At 41.9% G+C, this 15,089-nt stretch overlaps 1 protein-coding gene across 2 annotated transcripts in view; it reads right to left on the reverse strand.

The window, feature by feature from the left end:
- LOC127006104 (protein dissatisfaction-like) overlaps window positions 1–15,089 on the reverse strand; it is a 97,843-nt gene that overhangs the window by 69,919 nt on the left and 12,835 nt on the right. For both annotated transcript variants that reach the window (XM_050875612.1, XM_050875610.1), the window contains exons 2-3: window positions 13,125–13,205; window positions 10,873–11,034 (exon numbers count right to left, since the gene is read on the reverse strand). In XM_050875612.1, the coding sequence (XP_050731569.1) occupies window positions 10,873–11,034; window positions 13,125–13,205 (243 nt within the window). The remainder of the gene's footprint in view (window positions 1–10,872; window positions 11,035–13,124; window positions 13,206–15,089) is intronic.

Consider the following 15,089-nt stretch of genomic DNA (forward strand, 5'->3'; position numbering starts at 1 on the left):
CACTTAAAAAAGAAAATAAGTGTGTAGGAATAAGGAGACTTCATTTTCCTAACCTCCACTGCAACCCCCCATCCCCTCTTCCTACTGACGTCCCACCAAATTTTCTAAACAACTAAAAATCAATAAACAAATAAATTAATAAATAAGAATATAAATATCAAGGAAGACTTCTCACTGTTGTAATAAGACGCTGCTATGTTACTGTGAAAAAAAAAAGCAAGGTGAAGTCTCATAAATATTTTCTTGATGTAACTCTTAATATTCGAACTGGCAACACACACACACACACACACACACACACACACACACACACACACACACACACACACACACACACACACACAATTTACACTATTTGGACCATGCTATTTTTTTATCCAGATTTAATCGTGGAGAGAGAGAGAGAGAGAGAGAGAGAGAGAGAGTGTAAGGCCGCCTCCTCAGCCTCTCACCCCGTCCCAGACTTCATTAAAGGGAAGGAGATGCATGCTGATGAGGATGATGATGTACGCAATTACCGTTTAGTGTTTACTTTATCGTGACTCTCTCTCTCTCTCTCTCTCTCTCTCTTTACTTTTCCTATCATTTTTTCTTATCTTTCATTCATTATTTCCATCTCATTCCTTCATCTAGCTAGTCATTTGTAATTTTCCTACCTCTAGAATAACACACACACACACACACACACACACACACACACACACACACACACACTCATTAACACAGTCGAGCCTTTTGATGGTGATGAGGGACAAGATTAATGACATTTTCTCGCCTCTCAATCGCTACACAAATTAACACAAACATCTGACATTTAGGGGAAACATTTCATTTATATACAGAGGTTCAAAGACTCTTACTACTCCGATTAATTTTGGGAAAGTCTCCGCGCGACTCCTTTGAGGTATGGAAGAAGAGTGCACACGGTTGAAGACTCAGTTGGATGAAGGTGATAGAGAAAGAAGGAAGGAGGAGAGGAAGGAAAGGAAGAAACGAGGGAGGTATGGAGAAAGGGAGGCATGGAAAAAGGAAAAGAAGGAAAGGAGTAAGGAATGAATGAATGAATGAAAGAAGGAAGGAATGGAAAAAGGAAGGGGTTATAGATAAAAGGAAGGAGTAAAAATAAAGGAAGAAACGAGGGCGATAGGAGGGAATGAGCCATGAAGAAATGAAAGAAGAATGGGAGAAAGAAATGAAAGAAGGAAGGTAGGAAGGAAGAACACGAAAAAGAAAGTAAATAAGTAAGGAAATAGTGTACAGTGAGAAATATGAAAAAAAGACGGAAAAAATATACAAGGAAATAAAGAAAGAGGAAGATTTTATTAAAGAACAGGGAGAGGGAAGGAAGTCACATACAGGAGGTTTAGCAAAAGATAAGCTTTGCGGAAAAAAAATCCCATGAAAGAAGAAACTGAAGGGAAATCAGAGCAAAATAAAGCCTTGAGAGAAAGAAAGCAGAGAAAAGGGCTTTATCACGTGACTAAAAGAGGTTATCGAGGAGGTAGAGTTGTTGTTGTTCTTGGTGGTGGTGGTGGTGTTAGTTGTAGTGGGTGGTGGTGGTGGTAGTTGTTGTTCTGGGTGGTGGTGGTGGTGGTGGTGGTGTTAGTAGTAGTGGGTGGTGGTGGTGGTGGTGGCGTTAGTAGTAGTGGGTGGTGGTGGCGTTAGTAGTAGTGGGTGGTGGTGGTGGTGGTGGTGGAAAACAGGATAATGTCTCAAAGTGTGTTGAAGCTTATAGTGAAAGGGATGATGATGATGATGATGATGATGATGAGGTGGAGAAAGAACACTGTGGAGAATGATAAAAGAAGCTAACGATAGGGAAAAAAATAGATAAAAATAGAGGATAGGAAAATATAAAATAAATACGAATAAGTGAATGCAGGTGAGGGGAAACACACACACACACACACACACACACACACACACACACACACACACACACACACACACCTTATCTCCCGGACTCATCGCTTCCCGCCTCAGAAAGCGAGAGACTGTGTGGCTAGGCTGGGGACTGGCGGGGGTGAGGGGTGAATGGGGGAAGGGGGGGTGAGGAGAGAAAAAAAAACACCGAGGGGAGGGAGGAGGGGATGCAGGGAGACATCGAGGGGCGGGAGATGAGGCCATGGATAGCAACTGGCGCTCACGTCCCTGGCTGTCAGTCACTCCTGCCTCTCTGTTTGTCCGCCTGACTTCCTCTTTTTGTGTGTCTGGCTGTCTGGCTGTTTGTTTGTCTCCTCTCCTTTTTATCCATTTCCCTCCATTCCTTTCTACTTGCCAAACTCCATCTCCTCTATCTCCATCCACTTCAGCCTCTCTGTTTGTCCGTCTAACCTTCTCTTTTTGTGTCTGTCTGTCTGTCTGTCTCCTCTTTGTCCATTTCCCTCCATTCCTTTCTACTCACCAAACTCCATCTCCTCTATCTCCATCCACTCCAGCCTCTCTGTTTGTCCGCCTGACTTTCTCTTTTTGTGTCTGTCTGTCTGTCTGTCTCCTCTCTCTCTCTCTCTCTCTCTCTCTCTCTCTCTCTCTCTCTCTCTCTCTCTCTCCATCTTCCTTCATTACTCTCTACTGACTAACTCCATATTTTTCTTTATCTCCCTCCTTACCCTCCTTCCTCTCTGTCTGTTCGTCTGACTTTCTCTCTTTGTCTGTCAATTTGGCTGTTTGGTTGCCTGCTCTCCTCTCTCCATTTCCATCCATTTCTTTCTTTCCGTGTCAACCTCTTTCTCTCCACTTCTTGCCCTCTGTTTATCCGTTTGACTTTCTCTTTCTGTCTGTGTTTGTCTGGCTGGCTGTTTGATTATCTCCTCTCTTTTCTATCCATCTCCATCCATTCCTTTCAACTTGCCTAATCTAACACCGTCTCTCCTTCTGTCTCCCTCCACTTCATCCTCTCCGTTTGTCTGTATGATTTTCTCTTTTTTGTCTGTCTGTCTGTCTCCTCCCTTCTATATCTATCTCCATCCATTCCTTTCAACTTGCCTAATCTAACACCGTCTCTCCTTCTGCCTCCCTCCACTTCATCCTCTCCGTTTGTCTGTATGACTTTCTCTTTTTTGCCTGTCTGTCTGTCTCCTCTCTTCTCCCTCCATTCCTTTCTACTCGCCTAACTCCGTCTATTCCTCTTTCTCCTTCCATTCCATCCCCTCTCTCCGTCTAACTATTTCTTTTTGTCTTTCTGTCTATCTGGCTGTTTGGCTGTCTCGTCTCTATCTATTTCCCTATGTTACTTTCAACTGGCTGACTCCGCTTCTTCCTCTATTTTTCCCTCACACTCTTTCCTTCCTTCGTTCCCTACTTTCCTCTTCCTGGTTGGTTTCCTCTGTTTTCTTTCTTTCTCCCTCCATTCAGTTCTCTTCACCTCACTTCACTTCTTCCTCCATATTTCGACTCACTCCTCCCTCCCTTCTTTCGTTCCCTACTTTCCTCTTCCTTTCCCATTCCAGGAACAGGCAGCTGAGAATGTTGACTGTGATAATGGCGGTCAAGGTAGAGGTAGTTAATTATTATTGTTATTATCATTATTATTATCCAGGAAAGCACAAATTGGTGACAGATTGATTCCTGCAACACATCCAGAGCCTCGGCGAGTGGGCAAGCAATGTTTCCTTGTGTTGAATTGTTTCTTTGATCCTTTGGGTTGTTACATCTAGACGCGTGATCCTAAAATCGTTGTCATATGGATCACCTTGGCGCTTTCCCCTTGCTGCGCCCTTCCTTGTATTGTCCGTATTAGCCCTCAGGATGCCTCTTTTGATCTCTTAGGCCGTCATGTGCCCATTCATCCCCCACTTCAGACTTCTCATAACATGTCAGCGGCGCAACTCCCGGAAAACTAAAATAAACTACGTCCATGATAATTTTGTAGAGACCGGATACCCCTATTGGTCTGTCAAATGGCACAAAGCAAAACATGTAAGAGGAATAAAAAGTGAAATAAGCATCTGAGCTGTATGATGTGCGGTTTAGAGATCAATATTACCAATAAGAAAAGCAGATTTGTCTCGTGGCCGGCATAATGGAACAGTTATTCGTTGGTAACACTGGGAATCTGGACATAAAAGCCGTTCGGATTATTGTTGTATTGCAGCAATGCCAAACGGCTACCAATACAATTATAACAAATGCATTAACGACAATGATAATGGTGATGATGATACTAATGCTATTACTACTATTCTACTACTTCTACTTCTACTACTACTACTACTACTACTACTACTATTACTATGAATAATGATAATAATAATAATAATAATAATAATAATAATTAGTAACAATAACAGCAATTATGATAATAGCTTCATCAATACTATGTTCCTCTATTTATTCCCTCTAGGGCAGGTGCACGCCCAAACCTTGTAAGAGTCAGAGTCAGAGGAGGAAGAGGAAGAGCAGGAGGAGGAGGAGGATAAGGAGGAGAAGGAGGAGGAGGAAGAGGAGGAGGAGGACGTGTTCTGCCGAGAGATAACTATATATATAATGACTTTTCAACTTAACCACGGCTGTCGTTTTGTCAAGGTGTTCGGAAGGAGTGTAACTTGAAGGTATCACGAATTTTCAAAGTTAACTGTCACAAATGTCACACATGTTTTTTTTTTAGTCTAGTGCAGTCTGTTTTATATTTTTTTTACCAACCCTTTAAATGTTGCAATGATACCTTTTGTGTTTCACCAAAGCAACAAATCGAGATCTTCCACAATATTGTGTTCAGTTTTCCGCGTTTTATTTTAACGGATATAAATGTGAGCATATTTATCTACCCGCCTCTTGTTTCTATCTTTCTTTCCAGCTGCGGGGTGAGCACTGATGAAACGAAACCATATAAATCCGTTTAATTTCTCTTCACTGAATACTGCTGCGAACACAGGGCGGCCTTCAATGACGAGAAACACCTTTAGAGTATTTTATATATATGGAAAATCTTACATAACAATCTGATCTTTCCACTAGAGGTTTTCATTTTCTCTTTCTGATTTTTCACCAATCGATTAAAAATCCGTTTCGAGGGATTTACCTGGGCGGAGAAGAGTCAACGCTTCACAAACTTGCTTTTTACGGTTAGATTTATATTCAAAACTAGCCAAGTGAACAGGGAAAGCAAGGTAACCAACACCACGCACCACAAAGCTATATTCGCATTACAAGAGGAAGGTTAATATGTGTATGGACTTCAGATAAACTAGGATTACATGTAAATTAAATTGTAATCTTTAATAATGTTCAACAAGGTCTTTATGGCTTCCTGACTAAGTGGCACAGCAAAGGATCATATTTTATAACTGTTGTTCTTCTGTTTTTCCGTTCTTCCGTTGTTCCCCGAGGCTCATAACACCCCCACCCGGTGCTCAAGTCCCCAGGGCCCCGCGCCTCTGCCCACCTCCTTGATCAATAGCATGTCACCTGGTAGCGTCAACACCTTGGGCAACACCTGAACACCTTGACGGCTCACGCTCCTGCCTCGACACTTCCAGACTTGTTTCCTAACACACACACACACACACACACACACACACACACACACACACACACACACACACACACACACACCCCATGCATACTCTCTCTCTCTCTCTCTCTCTCTCTCTCTCTCTCTCTCTCTCTCTCTCTCTCTCTCTCTCTCTCTCTCTCTCTCTCCCCACCCCCCACCCCCCGAAGGCTTCACTGCGATAACTCTCATGTGTGTGTGTGTGTGTGTGTGTGTGTGTGTGTGTGTGTGTGTGTCTGACTGACAAGGACGTTCTGTGGCAACTGATGTGAAAGATCAAAACTATTATTAATATTATATATTATCATTATTATTATTATTATTATTATTATTATTATTATTATTATTATTATTATTATTATTATTATTATTATTATTATTATTATTATTATCATTATCATCAGCATCAGCATCATGACTGTCCTAAAACTGCAAGACCAGAGTCGGGGGTCAGATAGTCATGTGACTCTGACCATTCCATGCAAATATCGTCGACGCGGTGCGTGGCGGAGTACAACTCTCAACCGCTAATCCTGTATCCTAAGAGACGTGTCCCACTAAAGTCTAAGGCGACTTTAAGGATCACTAATATATATATATATATATATATATATATATATATATCTATATATATATATATATATATATATATAGAGAGAGAGAGAGAGAGAGAGAGAGAGAGAGAGAGAGAGAGAGAGAGAGAGAGAGAGAGAGAGAGAGAGAGAGAGAGAGAGAGAGAGAGAGAGAGAGATCTATCTATATATATATATATATATATATATATATATAGATAGAAATATATATATATATATATATATATATATATATAGATAGATAGATAGATAGATAGATAGATAGATAGATAGATAGATAGATAGATAGATAGATATAGATATAGATAGATAGATAGATAGATAGATATAGATATAGATATATATAGATATAGATAGATAGATATATAAGACATGTATTTTGATCCCCTTGTTGTTATTATCATTATTATTACTGTTATCGTATTACATTCAGCAGCATCAGTCATTCATCGTCATCATCAACATTGCCACCGACTATCGTCTTTATCTAACACAAGATCGTTCCCCTACAGTCACTACCGGTTTACTGTAAGTTATGGGCAGTGTTGCAAAAAAACCCCGTATCAAACAAGAACTCATGATGCAGTGGCTGAACACACACACACACACACACACACACACACACACACACACACACACACACACACACACAGGACCTGACCATCTGCAATCAACCTTTTCAGCACCACATTTATTCCACTCTGATATCAGAAAAAATAGCGAACCAGTCACTCCGGCTACGACACAAGCGTGGGCCAAGATAGAACATGTAGCCCGCCGTGTGGCAGAGATAAAAAGTGGCTCAATCTTTTTATTTTTATTAGAGAGAGAGAGACCTTTGTATCAAGCTGCGTGTCGCACTGATAACGTGAGAGAATTGGGGAGAGAACTGGCCTCGCTCTTATCCAATATATGAACATACGAACAGCGCTGTACAGAAGATAAAAGGAGAGAACTGGGCTCACTCCTTTTAACCAACATAAGAATATACGAACACCGCTATATAGATGATAAAAATGTTTGGCCTACATGTTGCTGGGGAAAGAAGAGGAGTCACTTTACCTATACCAACCAGCGTTGATTACATAAAAATTTGGAAAAGAGAAATATAAATTCTATAGAGTTACGGCTCCTGATGTACAAATGATATAACAACATGCGGCTGATGTACGACGCTGATTTTTTTTTTTTTACAACAAAGGAGACAGCTCAAGGGCACAAAAAAGGAAACAATAATAAATAAAAAAGCCCGCTACTCGCTGCTCCTACAAAAAAGAATCAAAAGAGGTGTCCGAAAGAGATAAATTTGTATGGACTATATTCACTTGAGGATAGAGTTGCAGTTGCCATTCCCAACCAATGTAAGAAAACACCGAACAAGCGCCTGATAAAGTTAACTCTACCACTGCGAGCTGCCACTGGAACTAAACTGATATCCTTAAAAATTATATATAAATAGAAATCCAGTTCCGAGCATTCACTGCCGCTAAAATAGTATGCGATGTGGCTGTTGACCTGATCTCACGACTACAGTATAGAATAATGGACTAGGAAAGGCTTGATGTTAGGGATAGGGGCGTTGCAGGCGGTGTTGGGAATATTGAGGTGTTTTGAAAGCTATGAATATACAGGGCTTGGCTGATGCTAGGAGAGTAAAGTTAAGGATGGGAGGAGGAAGCTGAAGTGGCGGTACATAGACGACTTGGCTTTAGCATGACGAAAAGGTTGTTATGTAGCAGTTAAAGAATTGGCAACTCGACTACCGCTAATTAGGATGAAGGATACGGCGTTGCTGGTGACGTTCACAATCTTACTTCTGTCTCTGCACAAGAAAGTATATTATCTTACTGATACTGCAAAGGGAGAAAGCCAGGTTGTGACGCTAATGACGCTGATAACCCAACAAATCTCCCAATCAATTAACTGTTATGGTGCCTGAGATGCTTATAAACCTCAGTTCAGCATGGAAAAAAAAACAAAAAAAAAAAAAAAACGGTGTTGTTGATGGCGCTGGATTCTCAAAACCTCTTCACAGTCACTACTGGCACTGACACGCTCACTACTTGTAGACTCCATGTAACTTTGTGTATCCTTGCAACACCAGTCACCCCACAACACCAATGGAAGCCTGACGTCACTATCTGCACCAATAATCTCAATACTTAGAGTTCGGAATTTTCAGACGCTTCCGGCTCTAACATTAACTATTTTCAAAGGCTTGACGTCACTGTCTGCACCAATAATCCCAATACTTGAAGCTCGGTTTTTTTAGACGCTTAGGCTCTAAAATTATCTACTTCCGAAGGCCGAAGATGAGATTAATGGTGCTCTCATGATTTTTCTTTCACATTTATGGTACAGAAGCTTTCTCAAACTACTACCAGGGTCTAAAAACTACTCATGGAAAAACCCACAACTCCTACGAAAGCCGAAATGTTTAAGAATCCGGTCCGTAGACTCTAAGTATCATTGTGTGTTCTTGTGACCTCAACCACCTTCAACAATACACTCACTAGCATCAATGAAACAACGCTTTCTCAAACTTCAACCAAGGTCTAAAAACTACTCATGGAAATACCCACAACTCCTACGAAAGCCGAAATGTTTAAGAATCCGGTCCGTAGACTCTAAGTATCATTGTGTGTTCTTGTGACCTCAGCCACCTTCAACAATACACTCACTAGCATCAATGAAACAATGCTTTCTCAAACTTCAACCAAGGTCTAAAAACTACTCATGGAAATACCCACAACTCCTACGAAAGCCGAAATGTTTAAGAATCCGGTCCGTAGACTCTAAGTATCATTGTGTGTTCTTGTGACCTCAACCACCTTCAACAATACACTCACTAGCATCAAAAAAACAACGCTATAGGTCCTTTCTTTTCCCTGCTCCACTCAGCCACAGCCGCACCCAATACCATCCCGTCCCCTTCTCTTCGCATTCCACCGGCACTACCACCAAAATAGGTAGAAACATCCACAACATCACCAATAACATTAATAAACTACACTCATTCCTTCTCCTTTCCCGGCCCAGCCACACTCGTACTCACCAGCACCAGAAGAAGTAGAGCCACCCACACCACCACCAATAACATCAATAAACAACACCCATTCCTTCCCTTTCCTTTTCCAGCCACACGTATTCATTTCATATTATATTCCCATCATTACCAGCATCAGAATACGTAGAAACAACCACACCACCAACAACAGCATCAGTAAACAACACGCAATCCTTCCCCTTTCCCTGTCCAGTCGAACCCATTTCCATTCCTTATCATATTCCCATCATCACCAACACCAGAAGAACAAAGATAGCGAGGCAAGATGATACCAAGCGAGTAATTACCGATCTTATCCATGGCAGGTGAATGGCACATGAACACCACCACTTCCTTCCACATCCAGTCCAAAACATTCCATCCCGAAGTAGGCAACACCAGAAGAACCAAGATAACGTTTCAAGAGGATGCCAAGCAAGTAATTACCGATCTTATCCATGGCAGGCGAATGGCACATGAACACCACCACTTCCTTCCACACCCAGTCCAAAACATCCCATCCCGAAGTAAGCATCTAAGGTTGATATTCTTGGGGCCAGTTCAACAGTCTAACACACAGTCATTGTAAGCGCCCCCCAAAAAACCTATTCACCACAATGCTTAGTTATTTCTACTCAATACCAGATACTAAAAAAGTGTTCCTGTGTAGTGTTCTAAAAGTCCCTTCTTTTTATATCCACGCCTAACACTAGAGACACAAGGAATTTCCGTCGTATTTTGTGTTTGGATGAGGAGCTTACAAACTTGCTGTAAAACTGGCCCTTAGACGTTCCCGCTTATCACATTAATTATTTACAAAGGCCGAAAAGGAAATTCATCGTTTTTTTGTTTTGTTTTTGCTTGACGTTCATTTTTTTTTTTACAGCAGAGGAGACAGTGCAAGGGGGTAAAAAATAAAAGAAAACAATAATAAAAAAAAGCCCGTAGGTGGTGAGTCTTTGCCACACTGCCACCAGGGTCATAAAAGTACCCATGGAAATACCCAGATATCCTATATACGAAAGCCTTGTCAAGTGTGTGTGCTTGCTTAAGAATGTGGGTCTTTATGTTTCCTGTCTTGAGCGTCGACTATCACTTGCTACTCAACATTTTTTCGGCTGATCTAAGCCTCCCCCCAAGGGTCTTCGAGGATGCTTTCAAATCTGTCTTCCCCGAGCTCTTCGCCTTTCCCTTTCACCGGCCACTAAACCATTCCATCCCTAGGTACCTATCTAAGTGTCATGGCTTGGACGTTGACCATCACTTGCCACTTACCTCTACTTTACCTGACCTAAGCCTCCCTCCAAGATCTTCGAGGACGCTTTAAAATTTCGTCTTCCTCGAGCACTTCTCCTTTCTCTTTCACCGGCCACCAAACCATTCCATCCCTATAGGTACCCATCTAAGTGTCGTGGCTTGGACGTTGACTATCACTTGCCACTTACCTCTACCTCCAAGATCTTCGAGGACGCTTTCAAATCTGTCTTCCTCGAGCTCTTCTCCTTTCCTTTTTACCGCCCACCAAACCATTCCATCCCTAGGTACCCATCTAAGTGTCATGGCTTGGACGTTGACTATCACTTGCCACTTAACTCTACTTCACGTGACCTAAACCTCCCTCCAAGATCTTCGAGGAAGCTTTCAAATTTTAGTCTTACCTCGAGCTCTTCACCTTTCCATTTCACCGCCACCCAAAGACACACAAGAACGAGCAGAAACAGGGAAGCCAAGCGAGTACTCACCATCCTTGTTCATAGCGGCGTCGAAGCACTTGCTGAGGCGGCAGGCGCGGCACTGGTTGCGGTGGGTCTTGTCAATGGGACACTTGCCCTTGAGGTCCCCCGTGGCCTTGCAGGTGTAGACGCGGTTCCGGTGGATACTCCTCTTGAAGAACCCCGAGCACCCTGTGGCGTGTAGGCGGGTGCGAGGCGAGGCGAGGGACAGGAAGAGAGGATCATGTTAAGGGCGGGTCGTCTGTGTGTGTGTGTGTGTGTGTGTGTGTGTGTGTGTGTGTGTGTGTGTGTGTGTGTGTGTCATGAAGAGGGTGGTGGCAGGCCAATGGTATGTATAGACTGAGAGAGAAGGGTAAAGAGGATGATGGTAAACGCTCTTGCAAAAACTCGAGCACTGTAGCGTGGGGCAGTACATGGCAGCGGAAGGGAGGGGGTCAGATGATGGTGTTTGAAAAGTGCTTGTCTCTGTGTATGTGTGTGTGTGTGTGTGTGTGTGTGTGTGTGTGTGTGTGTGTGTGTGTGTGTGTGTGTGTGTGTGTGTGTGTGTGTGTGTGTGTGTGTGTGTGTGTGTGTGTGTGTGTGTGTGTGTGTGTGTGTGTGTGTGTGTGTGTGTGTTAAGAAGGAGATTTGGAGGCTGTATTGATATGTATTAATAGAGATCGCAAGGAAAAAAATAAAGGTAAAATGTTAAAAGCAACTTGACTGAATGTTTGATCGAAAAGGATTACTGTAGAAAAGTGTGTACTTATTTGTTACGTAAGTGGATACAAACAAAGAGACTGACGCAATAAAACGTGGCCGTAACACACAACACTCACAGAGACAATCATAACCCAAACATGAGTGATCAAGTCTTATTCCAGAGGTGTTTCGATACTCACCAATTAAAAGACTTCAGTCACACACATACATAGACAGACCACACAGACATCACAGACATACATACAGACAAAGAGACAGATATACACACATACATATATAGTCACATACATACACACATACAAACAGAAGGAGGAAGGAGGAAGGTATATATAGAGAGACGAAAAGAAAGGCGTATGCATGAGGCAATAGAGGAGGCAAGGAAAGGAAGAGAGGATATTAAAAGCTACTCGATTGGGAGATGGTGAAGTTGAAGGAAGCGCAGGTTGGCAAAGAAAGGAAGTGCGTAAAGTCATAGGAAGGAGGAAGGTCTGTGTATAGAGACGAAAAGAAAGGTGTATGAATGTGGCAATAGAGGAGGCAAGGAAAGGAAGAAAGGATATTAAAAGCTACTCGATTGGGAGATGGTGAAGTTGAAGGAAGCGCAGGTTGGCAAAGAAAGAAACGAAAAGGCGCGGAAGAGAGTGGAAAGGCGTGTACATGTAGATATAAAGGAAGCAAGGAAATGGAGGAGATGTTAAAAGCTGTACGAATGTGTTAGAAAGACGCTGAAGTTAAAGGAAACGTCGATATGTATAAAAAAGACTGAATAGGTGTACAGAAAGGTGGCATGATGGGCAGAAGTAGCAGAGACACACAAGGATGGCAGCTGTTCTTGTAATTTAAATAGTCGCTGTAATTTCAATGTTCTGTGTAGTGATGGTGGTTATTATTCTGCATCAGACGTGTGTGTGTGTGTGTGTGTGTGTGTGTGTGTGTGTGTGTGTGTGTGTGTGTGTGCTTTATACGATCAAACGAGAGTGCATGCATGGACGAAACGAGACAGAAGACAGTGACACAAAAAAAGAAAGAAAGAAAGAATGCCAGTAAAAAAAAAAGGAAAGAGAGGTAGAACAAAGAGGGAGATAAATGCCGAGAAAACGATAAAACAAGGAAGGCACAAAAGAAAAAAAAAGACAAACCACAAACACAAGCGAGAGAATGTTAAAAAAAATTAAAATAAACACAGCTGATAAATAAACAAAACGTAAAACAGAAATAAACGAACGAACGAACGAAAGAAAGAAAAGGAGCAACCGACAAACACATGCAAAAAAGTAAATAAATACGAGAGAGAGAGAGAGAGAGAGAGAGAGAGAGAGAGAGAGAGAGAGAGAGAGAGAGAGAGACATACTCAGACAAACATACACACAGACAGACAGACAGACAAACATTCATACATACAGACATATAGACATTCAGACACACACACATACATAGACAGACCACACAGACATCACAGACATACATACAGACAAAGAGACAGATATACACACATACATATATAGTCACATACATACATACATACACAAAGACAGACAGACATACGAACAGACACCCACCGTCGCAGGAGTAGATGCCGTAATGCTTGCCGGAGGATCGGTCGCCGCACACCTTGCAGGGAATGTCCAGTAGTCTGTCACCTGGCGAGGGAGAGCGAGGCAGGTGAACGGTGAGGCACGGGAGGAGGAAAAGGTGAGGAAAAAAGCAGTGAGGCGGAGAATAGCGATGATGATGATGATGAAGAGCAGGAGGTGGTGATGAGACAGGAGGATGAAGAGGAGGAGGAAGGGTCTACTTTAAAATATTGTTGCATGGGAATAACAGGTAACAAGCGAGTCTGCTGCCTTATAACAAGTTGCCTGCTTTAGTGGTCTTTTCTATTCCGCGGCTCTTTTCTACAATTGCGGATGACGGACCCGAAAAGTGAGTTATTTCCATCCGTCCCTCCGTCAGACAGGGAGACTCGAACCACCATACATATTGACGAAAGCTGGACATGTGGGCATACGTATAGTAGGCAGTAAAGGGAAGGGCTAGAGAGGAAATTGTTAAAAGCTGTTCGTGTGTGTGTGTGAGTTTGTGTGTGTTAGTGAAAGGGTGATGTAGAGGTGTTGCTGTTTCATAAAAGGATGGAGTTAAATGGTTAGAGGAAAGACAGAAACTCCGTTCACTAAATACACTAGGAATCATACAGTAGGTATTTTTGATTTAAGAGAACATGAAGTGATTTAACAGAACATGAATAGTTATTTAAGAGAGCGACTAGTGATTTAAGAGAACATGACTTGTGATTTGAAAGAACATGAGTAGTGATTGAAGATAATATGATGAATAATTTAAGAGAAAATCGCATTGAAAAGAATACCGTTAAAAAAAACTAAATATATGAAAGACTCATAAAATAGTTCAACGCTTGACAGTGTTTCCCGTTCACTATTTTAAAAGGGTTACTCAGAATATTTTAAATCGACTATATATTCTTTCTCTACCCCGATTTTACTTTACATTATTTTACTTTATATTTTTGCAAAGACATCTAGTTCTGCTTATCAAAGAAATTCGTAACAAAATTTCGCTAAGCCGACGTTACATGCTTCGTTTCTCCGTCTTACAAGGAAGTCGCATTGGTTTTACGCTTGAAGACAGTCACGGAATTATTCAAGAAGTTTTAGGCTCATAATCTCAAACATTTCCGGGCTTACGCACCCACACTGGATATGAATTTAGTGGAGGCTGTGGGCATATATCCATTGCTAGTTTTATGAGCCTAATGATTGTCTGACCATACGTGAAAAAATCCTCATGAGAACACAACTAATCTGATTTGTGGCCTTTGGAGATATTCCTTGTAGAGCCAAAAGCGTCTTCGTCTTGCATCGAGGGACTTATTAACTACGGTTGGGACTCACACTGCAGTCGCTCACAATGGTTTAGAGTTGCACCGTCCTTCTGAAAACTGGAGGACGGAAAGTGGCCGGCGCACACATTTTTTTTTTACAACAAAGGAGACAGCTCAAGGGCACAAAAAAGGAAACAATAATAAAAAAGCCCGCTACTCGCTGCTCCTACAAAAAAGAATCAAAAGAGGTGGCCGAAAGAGAGGTCAATTTCGGGAGGATCTGACAACAATCTAAAGAATACACAGTCGTCTCCCTCTCGCTCCCAATTTTAAAGGAGTTTGTGCATGATGTATTCTTAGACCGTGGGTGTGATGAGACAGGTATTGCGTTGCGAGTGTTTACTATTTCTCTGACGCACGAATTTCCCCTGATGAAAATTGCCACCACGTTTTCGATTATTTTTTGTTCCCTCAGAAGTCGAGATTAACAAGACAAGAGGGGGAAAGAATATGACAAATTGTTTCTACTGGCGACAGGAAACATAAAATTCGTTAAAGGAGATGGAATATACATGTGAGGAGTATTTATCGTTTTCGTTTACTTTTTGTTCCTTCAGAAGTCGAAATTAACAAGACAAGAGGGGGAAAGAATATGACAAATTGTTTCTACTGGCGACAGGAAACA

This window comes from Eriocheir sinensis, chromosome 32, assembly GCF_024679095.1.
Source record: "Eriocheir sinensis breed Jianghai 21 chromosome 32, ASM2467909v1, whole genome shotgun sequence".
Taxonomy (NCBI): domain Eukaryota; kingdom Metazoa; phylum Arthropoda; class Malacostraca; order Decapoda; family Varunidae; genus Eriocheir; species Eriocheir sinensis.